Consider the following 12,062-nt stretch of genomic DNA (forward strand, 5'->3'; position numbering starts at 1 on the left):
GCTAGAGGCTAGTTCAAGGAACACTAAGTACGGTTTGCTATGGGTCTTTGGTATAGCCGAAAGTTGGCTACTATCGTACCACCTGGTCCTTTAAAAGTTTAGCCACGGTTAACCTTGGAAATTGTCATCTTCTGTATCACTTTATGCTGACCTCAATGGTGACTTGGTAGAGCGAGATTTACGCCCAAGTGGAGACCATGAAAATCAGCCATCATGCCACCAAATTCCATTCTCTAATATTGGACCAAACCTTTGGAACTATTCAACTGATCTTGTCTATTTCTTATATCTTTTATACAGCTAATCAGCACTCAAAGGATATATTTTCTAAGCTATCAATAAGATTTCTAAAGTAAGAAGTCCACATTGATTAGTACTCTAAATTTCTTAACAGAGAAGATCGCCTTCGACATTTTCTATGCGATACTTACAACGCTGGTTGAGTTCAACGGTAGTGGTACCAGTTAAGTGCTGAGAATCAATCGATCATATGAGGTTACTCTCTCCTCTCAAATCAAATAAACATTTCGAGAGACTCACGTTTTAAGAGGCTTATCTCTACTGCGTAAAATGCTCCGACAGCTATATACAACTTTCTCGAAACCCCTGCACGTCTCTCATCGTAGCCTCCATTCGACATTCTGCATCGATTTAGCTTCGTAGTTTCTACATCACTAGTGATGCAAGGCCTTTATTAAACAAAGCTTAACAACAAGAATGATCGGTATTAAAGCGTATTGTGCGACACCTATTGATGGATTAAGTATCTAACAAGACAAAGGTATCATTCACAAGAGAGGTGTGTTGGGACACTATCGTAGCATACTTGATGGTTGATTTGAGTATTTTGTGACTGATCATGTTCCTATTAGAGATGTATCTCTGAAACAAGCACTCATGTAAGTTTTGATGCACTGGTAGTTCCTGCCTAGAGCTTGGCTTAAACATAGGTATTCTAATGCGTGACGAGGCTAAGCTAGACTTTTCGTACTGCGATCTGACGACTCTAAGACGCAATTATACTCATCTCAAAGTGCTAAAAGCGAATCTAGCTTCTTGTGGGAATTCCGGCAATATGAGCGCGGAATCGAATACAAAGCCTGATTTCGAAGTATTTGGTCGATGTGAAATAAGGAAGTACTATTTGAACTCTTATTCGCCCTAAAGGTCTAGAAAGAAACTAAGAACTCAAGTCCTCCTAGCTTTTCTTTCAAATCCTCGTCTCAGATGCAGCATGCTTACAATTTATCTATTGTCTAATCATCCTTAGGATTCGCATATCAGTATAAAGTCCGTATCCCGTACTAGATCCCTAGTTGCCATTACTCAAGCTGCCTTTCACACTCCACCTAAGTAATAAATCTAATCTGGTATGCTCATATATTAGGAATATCCGCATTCAGATAGCGCCTAGCCATATAATAAAGACCCGCGACATCCAACGAGTGCCGATGCCATATCACGTGATGTATAACCCCGCATGGCCTGGCTTTGGTTAAATCATCTTGACACTTGCCCACGTACTCCTCACCAACACACCTCTAGTTGGGAATTATACGCATAAATATGGCTGCTCATGGTACCACGCCAATTTGTCCAGACTGGATTTTTCTAGATAACTCCAACGTCCAGTGAGCAGAACATAGGCCGGCCACTTACTTAGACAAGCGCGCTACTAACACTAACCAGTGTGGCGAAAGATCGAGGCTGGTTCATGACTTACACTCCTTTTAATTCCTACATCAAATCTTCTCTTTTCTGTTCCCCTAGATATCTGCCTGTGCTAGGAGTTGGTACTGTGAGGATTCCAACCAAATGCTCGTCAACCCAGTCTGGTATATCTAATCACAGTTATCTGCGTCTGGAGCAGGTCTTGCACGTGCCCGGCTTCATTTGCAACGTCATTTCAAGTTCAGTCATGATATCCGATGGCTATAATATACAAAAGCATGTTAGCAGAAGGTCAAAGGGAGCGGTCAAAGACAGGTCGGGCAAACAAATAGCGTTCTTTAACCGTAATACACCGCACTACAGTATCAGAGTCAGAAGCCGGCCTGAAGGTCCGAGATTGGGTCCGCATGTACTTCGAAAGAATGGAATGTACATGATCAGCTGTTATTGGGTACACAATGGAGAGCAAAAATGTCATTGGGAACAGAGTGAAGAGCAAAAATGGCTGGACTATAAAGCCGGAGATTGTGACAAATACTCGAAATCAGTATCAGCAATCGCTACTGGTACCAGTTCGTCGGACACAAACGCCAATCCGCCGTACACAAAGGCCGAGAAAAGGTTCCTCGAGGATAGCTGTGACGGTGAATATGAGTTCCTCTTCAACCATGGTCTCGATTTCTACAATAGCGAGGACCGCGAAAGAAGCAGATTGTTACTGCGGGCGCTCATGCGTAGAGAAGGCCTTGACGGAGAATGTGCGGACGAAGAAGAATCCGATGATGAGGAAGAAGAAGAAGAAGAAGAAGAAGACGAAGAAGAATCTAACAACGAGGAAGAAGGATCCAACTACAGTTTTGACGATGCAGAACTTTATGACCCTGCAGAGTTTAGTAGTGAAGAGCTTAAATGGGTCCGTACTCACTATCGCGACGTTGATGCGTTCATGGCAGCATATGGGCTGAATCCCAATTGGTTTTATGATCGCATGGATGCAAGGGGAATGGTAAATGGTCTTTTGAAGGAAGAGAAGCTAGCAAATGCCGTAGACGAATAGATGTCAGTATATAGGCTTCACTGGGCGAAGCATCCAAAAGAACTGGGGCCATATATCTACCAGCCAAAGTGCCTCTTCTATCAGCTAAAATGTCCTTTATGTTCGGTTGAGTGATGTAACAAATCCTTTACGCTGAAATATTTTCTAGTCAACCTATTAACAATGTATATTTTGTTCAACATATCCCAACGGTTACCGTCACATCAATTACTCACACAATGTGCTACATGTAATCAAACCACATCTCTCTCCGACCAAACATACAATTATTTTAAAGAAACAGTCTATCTCAATTATCTGCAGAGTTCCCACCACCCCTTGAGCTAACCCTTCTTCCATACTGTCGGTAGAATTCCCAGTACCGAGAGGAGTATCAAACGAACCTGCTACGCATACCAGCCGACAAGAACATGAATAGCATGGAAAAGATCTCATAGAGAGATATCCAACGCCTATTCAGTCAACTTCAACTTTGAATTCATGCTTGCGGTAAGCAGTACTGATGCAGTGTTTAGATATCAGCTCTATTCATCATCGCAAACCCAGCACAAAGAGACGACGAAAAAGAAAAATTACCGAATGTGCATGTTTAGATGTAAGTGGTGGGAATCATACGGTACATGGCGATTTTACATCGCAAGGGATGAAGCTTGAGTGGTATCGATGTATGATGGAGATGAGTAAGAGTCATGCCAGAAGTAAAGGGCAACGTATGGAGAATGTATTAAGATGTTTTTTGTATGTAGTAATGTCTACTTCTTCATGGCTGAACCAACTGCCTAGCATATATATATATATATATATATGCCGTTTGGTATCAGTGCTTGCTTTATTTATTCTCTTCTGTTGTGTCTGGTGCTTGGGGGTTCTATGCGCTCATACTACTTTTATAGCTCACATACCACTCATGGCTAGTTTATGAGCTTGTTACTTTTCAAAAAAAACCAGGCTGTGTCTCGCTCGGTATACATATATATGTGTTGGAGCTCTACCGTATTATCACCGAAGAGTAGCAATCTAATACAAATATAACATGACAGCACTTGTACAAAAATTGGGTTGCAAAGACGAAATGATAGACATGTCTTGAAAACAAGATGATTTCTACATTCATCTGATATTCTCAAATATCTACGCTGCCCTCCGTAACTTAGCCAAGGTAGCCTTGCCAGCTCTACTTTCATTCGGTCTTCCCAACTCCTCGGAAATCCACTGGCCTACTTCAGCAAGTTTCTCAATATCCACACCAGTGTTCGCTCCCAAGCTATGGAGGCAGTGAACAAGATCTTCCGTGGCAACATTTCCAGTTGCACCGGGGCTATACGGACAACCTCCAAGACCACCCACTGCTGCATCGAAGGTGCGAATTCCATGCTCAAGAGCTACGACCGAGTTGACTAGCGCCTGACCGTATGTGTCATGGAAATGGAGTGCAAGGTCATTCTTGTCGATACCAGCAGCGTTTAGTGTTTTCAGAAGCTCCATCGTCTTAGGCGCGGTGCCCATTCCCGTAGTGTCTCCTACTGAAATCTCGTCGGCGCCCATCTCCAGTAGACTCACAGCCAGCTCTGCCACTTTGTGGGGATCGACGTTTGGACCTTCGTATGGGCAACCGAGCGCAACCGAAATGTACGCGCGTACATTTAGGTTCATTTCCTTTGCTTTAGACATGGTTGGCTCAAAACGCTTCAGCGATTCTGCTATGGAGCAATTCGTATTCTTCTGGGAAAAGGACTCGGTCGCCGCTGTGAAAATTGAGACTTCGTGTCTAGGCGATGATGGCGAAGCTGATGCTTCAGATTGGGAGGACGAGTTCGAATCTGGTCCATTAACCGGACCCGGAGAAGGTGGGGGCGTTGGGTATGCATCTTGGCTAGGCTGGGACTTGGATTGCCAGGTGGAGAGGAAGTTGTCGAGTCCTTTGACGTTTGGCAGAAGCCATTGGTATGTGATTGGTTGCGGCGAGGGAGGGGGACGAGAAAGGACATGTTCGAGTATCTCTGCCGAATTGGCCATCTAGCTTCGCGATCAGTAAAGCTTGAGCAATTTTCAAGACGCTTCTCTCTTACCTGCGGCACCCATTTTGGCGCAACGAAAGAGCCGGCTTCGATGGTTGTCAACCCGGTCTTTGCCAGCCTCTCTACCAAGTCTATCTTTGTGGCTAACGGCACCGTCTGCTTCTCATTCTGTAATCCATCGCGTGGCCCAACTTCTACGATGCGAACGTGGTCGGCGCGGCTAGAGGCGGCTGAGGCAAAGGCTCGTCGATGACACGGATAGCGCGCAGCAAGACGCGCAGAGCGGAGGCAGAGAAATTTGGAAGACATGAGAGCAACGGCGAGGTGTCGACACTTGTATTAGGTCAAGCAAAAAACGATGCAATGACGTGCATAGCTGTTAAACTGTTTGTGGGGTTGATGTTTGCGGGGATGCTTTCACCGAGGCGAGGTAGAGCGAGCTTGCGCATGGACCATGTGTCACTCTCCCGAGTCCCTCTGCCTCATGCCCTCCAAAGCTTACTGGAGAAGTTGCACATGGCTACCATGACAGAGCATCTGCGAAGTCCACACAGCCTACGGCCTTGCAGCGTCTGTGTGTATGCACACATGCAATGTGTCATGGATTGCCGCCGCCGAACCCACTGGCGCCATGCAGCCTGACGTGTTGACAGACTGCAGCTACAGACGATTCCGTCTTACTGTGTATTACCATATTCTCCCTCTCCTTCAACTGCATCGTTGAGACGCATCACTGGGCCCGAATTGCGTGTAAAGGCATAATTTGCGGAGACCGAGGCCTCCGTTTTGACCTGAACAAGTTCGTCTGGCCAAATTGACCCCACTGTCTACCGCCTGCTCACACTACACAGTCGATGGCGACATTGCAGTTTCCACAAAACACGAAGCCTTGAACGCTTTGAAGTCGAAATTACCTGTGCATGGTGGGCGCAGCTAGAGCCCTTTGAGCTAGTCGCCGAAACTACCTGCAGCGCCATCAGCCGTGTCCAATAGTCCCTTTACGAGCCACACATATGCAACTATCTAGCGGATCTTCACACCCAAGTACTTAAGTAGGTACATATGTAAGTATGTCAGACCCTGGCTAATAGACTGGCCCTGCTACTAGTACATAGTAGTATATCGCTTCGACAGCTTGTCGCATGTGCTTATGCGCATTTTCGGCAGCCGAAGGCATTCAGCCCTGGGACATGACTGCGGCTGGAGCCCATGGCCCAGTTGCAGTGGGCCCCATGGACGGTCTTGTCCACTAGCTCAGGAAGCATGCGGACAAACAGAATAGAGGGCTCCTCGGAGCTTTGGCTGACTTTTCTTACTGTAGCCGCCGGTTGTTCAAGATCCTACGCTTAGTACGCTACCCGTTCCCACCAGGGGACCACTATGGCGAAGGCGATGCTGATCATCATGCTTAATTCAGCACGGGAGTATTTCTCAGCCGAGTCAACCTCGGCTGGCGTATGATTGTGTAGCTGTTTGAAGGGTCTGTTGTCGGACCGGGCGTAGTGCAAACAAACCTGGCGGTGGGAAGCGAAAAGCTAAGATTGTGAACGGCGCCGGGAGAATTGTTTCGGCGGAGATTAGAATTGTAAATAGGTGACCGTGACCCGCTCGGTACGAGTCTAGTCCCACAAGTTGGTACATTTTGTCTAGTCGCAGGCTACGGACGCGCTCCGACCCCCAAGCATTTTAGGTTTCAAGTTGCTGGTGGCAGGCGGTCTTTTTTTTTTTGCAACACGGTAGCCCGGGACTCTTCTGCCAGCATATCTAGTCATTCCAACAGCCGGGCGTTGGAACTGCAAGAGTGATGGCATGGCGTGGAATCAATGGGCCCACTAGGAGTAGTGGGCACCCGGCCGTAGGAATGTAGCTGTGTGCATACTAAGTACATACATACATAATTATGTGAAGGGCGACAGGCGGGCAAAACAGGGCAGACAGCGCTAGGCGCGCCGTCAGAGGCAGCGAGCAGACATGGAGCAGATAGTGTAGCAGAGTAGAGCAGACCCGCCCAGGTCAAGTGGGCAAACGCGGTCTGTGGCATCGTATCCCCCCATACTCTACCCCGCGTCGCGTACGGAGGCCTGGGTGGGCAGGCGCATTGACGAGGGACATTTGGCCAGGCACACAAGGGGCGACTAGCGACGACTGGTTTGTGAGAGGCCGCTTGGCTAGTAGGAAGGAAAGCCACCAGGTGATGGCAGTCTGGAGTTGCTTGTTACCTGAGACAAATCGTTGAGTGGTGGAGCGAAGCCAACAGGCCAAAGGAGCGCATGTCGCCGATGCATGTGTGGCTTGGCACTCACGTGCCCGGCTGCGCGACTAGCCTGAGGCAGCCCATGGTAATCGGTCAAAAGACGCAATTCGCTGTCGCTGTCGCTGACGCTGACGAACAAGGCTGGCGAACGGCATCTGGGAACAGACGGGCCAACGTTGTTTTGACCTGCGAGCCACCCCCCGCTGCTTATTAGCAGAGAGTTTCGGCACACGTGCAGCGGGCGGGATGGAAGAGGGCCGGAGCCAGGGCGACGGTGTTTTGCACGGAGATGGGTGAAGGGTGAAGCATGATGGACAGAGAGGGGCAAGGGGGGCAGAGGGGCAAGGGGGGGCAAAGGGGGGGGGGCAAGCACGTCAGCGCAAAGTCAGCAGGGAGCGGGGTGGCAGTGGCCGGCGGTGTTTATTTTTTGGGGGAGTTTAGTTGTGCCTGACGACAGCGACAAAAAACGATGATGTTGGTGGAGGATGCAGAGGCGGTGGCCGTGGGGGCGGCAGTGCGGCAAGGCGGAAAGCCGATGGTCATATCGCACTCTCATCAGGCCCGCATGGCTGTTATCATCTCATCTCACCACGACGGGGCCCACCAGAGCGGTTTGTGCCAAGGCCACCGCCAACGGGCCTTGAATTGCCAGCCTGCCTACAAGCCTGCCTACAAGCCTGCCTACCTGACGAGCGCCAGACAGCAGGCGGACAGCAGGCGGACAAACAGCCACTTGCGCTGGCTCCATCCACCACTCCATGGCACCCCCGGGCATTGCGTGCAGCGCTGCACCATGCCATGATGCACACGACCGCACGCCCACCGTGGTCCTCGATGTCATTGCAATATCCGCGCCCGCCGTTGCACGTCTCGCTTTGGGCCCTCGCGTGCACCAGGCCTCAAATTGCACCACTCGAGCGGCACGCCAGCCAGCAGGCGAACGAGAGGCCGTCTCGTCTACGCACATACACACTCTCTCACACACACTACTGCCCTCATCCACCCAGGTGCCTACACCTACGCCCGCGCAGCCGTTCACGCCCTCCCGCTTGGCGCAAGGCTTCACCGCGGGCGGCGTCTGCTCGTCCACCCGCCCTCTTCCACACGGCTTCGATGCGTCTTCGTCGACACGGCGGCACGCTCGATGGCTGGCCTCGGTCGGCTCCGCGACAGCGCTTGCGCGAGGTCATTCGCCCGAGTGGCCGCGCTGGACCTGACGCTATCAGCGCGCTGGCGGTGCAGCAGCCGGCAGCACCACCAGCCAGGCCACTCAACGCCTTGCCCTCACCCCCTCCCCTCCACCACCCCAGTCCGCACGATGTGCTCTCTCACTGGTTGACGTGCCCTGGCTGCTCCGACCTTAGCGGCCGGTAGCAGATCGGGGGGCCCTGCCTCTCTCATTGGTGGACCCTCCGTGGCGTCCAGCCCTCTCCGTCCTGCAGCAGGCCTCTGTCGCCATCCTCCGTCAAGCTTCTGCCGGGGTGCCACCATCTTTCCACGATGTAACCCGACCTGGCTGTCCCCGTCGCTGCAATTCGCCGTCCCGGTGTGGGGTGTGGTAGGGGTTGCCACTGCCCAAAGCCTTGCGCCCGCTGCCAGAACATGCGGGCACCAGGCCTGCTCCCTGCAGGCCACATCCTTCATGCACATCGCTCTCGAGATGACCACCTCTGGTCTTAATATCCTAGCGTTCACTATGCCGCGGCATTTTGCATCCTTCCCTTGGCATACCAGAGCCCTGTCCGCTAGGGCCCTGACCTTATCAGACGGGGGACCAAGCTTCCTTTACCCAGACCTGTCGAGGCCAAAATAATACTTACCCACCGTGACGCGCTTCTTCTATGCTCCATTGAGCATTACTGCACCCCTCGCTGTCTTTGTCTATTCTGTTTCCACTCCCACTATACTATACTCGCTCCACATACTGCAGATGCAACATTGCAGAGTACCGCAATAACACTACCTTTTTTTTATATACCTATTCCACCATGACCCTCTCTCCGTCCGCTACTACCGCTACCGCCACCACCCAGCCCGTCGAGGCAGACAAAGTCCAAGGCACCACCACCAACACTTCCACCACTGCCGCCACAGTCAACAACTCCGCTGCTGCTGCCCCAAGGAAGCGAAGAAGAAGAGCTCCTGCCACTGGAGCCACCGAAGACTGCTTTGCCTGCAAGAAGCGTCAAGTCAAGTGTGATCGACGCCGTCCCTACTGTGGACAGTGCGTCGAGATTGGAAAAGAATGCTCTGGTTACCGTACCACTCTAACATGGGGCGTCGGTGTAGCTAGCCGTGGAAAGCTTCGTGGCATGACCCTGCCCGTTGCAAAGTCTCCTCCCTCCACTGCCACACAGGAACCCAAGACACAACGGATGAACTCAATTGCTTCGACTAGCACCTCATCTGTCTCGTCAAGTTCCCACCAAGATCAACATCACTTTGGCCACCGAGCCAGCATCGACTTTGGCGCCCACTCTCCGAGGAGTCCTACCAGTCCCATCTACTCGGCGCCACAGGAATACCAATACTTCAGCCCCACCAGCCCAATACCCATTCCCACCCCCTCTACGCCAATGGGTTTCCCCATGCAGCAACATCGAGACCAGTTTGAATTCCTGCACCCACAGGCTTCCAAGTTCAGGCATCACCAGCCTCATCGAGGTCCCCTTCAACGGTTACAAACCACACTGCATGTTCCTTTTGAAGACAACGGCATGTCGGCTTCATCCGCCTCCCTGGGTACCTACAGCGACAGTGACTTTCCCTCACCAAGCGAGTTCCCAAACACCCCAGTCGACGAGTACCCATTTGCAGACCCCTCGATGCCACGCTACCCATCATACGACCACGCCCCCATGGGCTCCCTGGACAACTACTTCCTCAACGAAGCCCCTCGCTCATTCCCCACTGGGGACGACATGAGCTCCAGTGTAAGCTCGGATCAAAGTCTACAAGACTATCCCGAAGTCAGCACGGCCCCGCAAAGCATGGGCCCTATCGTCTTTCAAGATGTTTTTACCGAGGGAGAGATGAGCTCGAATTTCAATGGATTTCAGCCTGGCTTTTCCTTTCTCCCGTCGGAGGGTATGTCTTCCTATGGCTCTGGCCCCCTGTCTCAAGACGTACTGTCGCTCACCACTTCTATTCCCCAGAGTCTTACCATCGCTTCGCCTCTTTCCCCGCGGATGCTATTCCTCCTGGACTACTACGACAAATTTATATGCCCGGTGTTGGTGGCTTTTGACAGTCCACAGAACCCCTACCGGATGCACATAATACACCTGGCGATGCAGAACGAGGAGTTGCAGAATGCCATCGGCGCTCTGGCTACGAACAACATGCGCATGCGCGGGGGTATCGAGGGACGCCGCGTTAGCGTGCTCCACGACACACGACTGATACCAGATCACGCCTATTCACAAATGACGGCCAAGGAGTTGCGCGAGATGCATGGCGAAGCGACCGACGAAGAGAAGCACTACAAGGCCAACTCTATTACTCTGCTCAACAAGAAGCTGATCGACTTTGATGGATCGCAGGACGATTCTGTACTCGCCACGCTTCTTATTCTCTGCCTCTTTCATGTTTGCGACTCTGGCTTCACAAAGTTCAAAACACAGCTGGCAGGCGTGCAGAAGCTTCTGAGCTTGCGCGACCGGAGCATCCAGTCGGAGTTTGTCGGATGGATTGAGACCTTCTTCACTTGGTTCGATGTCATGACGGCAGCGGTGAACGACCGGGAGATTGAAGTCCGTGGTGACTCGCTTGACATGATGAATCTGAGCGCCAACCTGGGTGCGCTTGAACACCACTCTGGCTGCGAGGGTCGACTCTTCAAACTCATTGCTCGGCTTGGAAGGCTCAACCTTCTCAGCCAGAACCGGCCTGTACGCGACAACGACGACACGCCTACATCATCACCACGGCCTAAGAAGGCCAGGGACTTTTATTCTTTTAGTTTTGACAACATGGATGGTAATGGTTGGGGCACGCCTATTAACGAGCATGTCGATCCCTTTGCATCGGCTCGCGACGATCCTCGCTCTGCGTTCTGGACTGAGTGGAACGACCTGCGGATCCGGCTGCAAGAGTGGGAGTTTCCATCACCTGGAGAAGTGCATTCGAATTCGTGCGACGCAACATCGTCGATGCTTGTCATGTCTCCAGAGCAAGCTGCGTTGCTCCACATTAGCGAGAGCTTCCGCTACGCAGCACTGCTCTACACTGAGCGCCTTGCGCAGCCAACGCTTCCACCATCATCACTGAATTTCCAGAACTTGGTAGCGCAAGGGCTCTATCACATTTCGCAAATTGGCATGACGAGCTGTGTCAACAAGTTTCTGCTGTGGCCACTGTTTATCGTGGGCACAGAGTGCGTTGATCCCGAGCACCGCGCCGTTGTACGACAACGATGCGTGGAGATTCAACGTGAGAGCGGCTTCTTCAACAACCTTAGTGGGCTAGAAGTGCTAGAGCGGGTATGGCGCGAGGACGACGAGTGGTCAGATGGTGATGTCCACGTGCCAAGGCAAAACGGGCCTTTTAGTACAGTGCAGCATCCGTTCCGATGGAGGAGAGCCATGGATCGCGTGGACGGGGAGTACATTGTGATTTGATTTGGGTTGAGCTTGCTGGACACAAGCAGTACGAAGGCTACGACGAAGAAACGGGCATGAAAAACATTATGATTGGGGGCTTGGGCATGCATGGACTGGGTGGAAAAGGTAATAGGTTTTCGGCTCTGTGAGGAGTTTGTTTTTATTGTCATTTTTTCCTTTTGTATTTTGCGTGTAGCGATATTCCAAAGGGCGATTATGTTCGCAGGCTCAGTGTTGCAAGCCGCAGTGCATCGAGCAAAAGCTTGTAGATGCATACCCAGATACGTAGTAAACGAGTTCAACAAAATGTATTACTAGTCAGATCCCACGTTGGAGATGAAGGGTGGTTGTGGGTTGTGCTGGGATCGCGATTCTGGACCAGCATCGCATATGCAGTCCCCACGTCGATGCGAGGCTGTGCAAGTGATCATGGCCGACGCGGATGCAGACGCAGCGCCTGG

At 51.3% G+C, this 12,062-nt stretch overlaps 3 protein-coding genes across 3 annotated transcripts; 2 read left to right on the forward strand and 1 right to left on the reverse strand.

Moving 5' to 3' along the window:
• Positions 1-1,566: 1,566 nt before the first annotated feature.
• COCMIDRAFT_81932 (uncharacterized protein) lies at positions 1,567-2,728 on the forward strand (the record flags this gene model as incomplete). Its single annotated transcript, XM_007684883.1, has 2 exons — positions 1,567-1,631; positions 1,690-2,728. The coding sequence occupies 2 exons, from the start codon at positions 1,567-1,569 to the stop codon at positions 2,726-2,728; spliced, it is 1,104 nt and encodes a 367-aa protein (XP_007683073.1).
• Positions 2,729-3,859: 1,131 nt separating this feature from the next.
• Positions 3,860-5,055, reverse strand: COCMIDRAFT_22047 (uncharacterized protein; the record flags this gene model as incomplete). Its single annotated transcript, XM_007684799.1, has 2 exons — positions 3,860-4,744; positions 4,798-5,055. The coding sequence occupies 2 exons, from the start codon at positions 5,053-5,055 to the stop codon at positions 3,860-3,862; spliced, it is 1,143 nt and encodes a 380-aa protein (XP_007682989.1).
• A 3,933-nt stretch (positions 5,056-8,988) lies between these two features.
• Positions 8,989-11,619, forward strand: COCMIDRAFT_22048 (uncharacterized protein; the record flags this gene model as incomplete). The annotated part of the gene is made up of 1 exon (XM_007684800.1): positions 8,989-11,619. One exon carries the CDS (start codon positions 8,989-8,991, stop codon positions 11,617-11,619), a length of 2,631 nt encoding a protein of 876 aa, XP_007682990.1.
• Positions 11,620-12,062: the final 443 nt, after the last annotated feature.

The sequence above is a fragment of the Bipolaris oryzae genome, assembly GCF_000523455.1.
Source record: "Bipolaris oryzae ATCC 44560 unplaced genomic scaffold scaffold_5, whole genome shotgun sequence".
NCBI classification, from domain to species: Eukaryota; Fungi; Ascomycota; class Dothideomycetes; order Pleosporales; family Pleosporaceae; genus Bipolaris; species Bipolaris oryzae.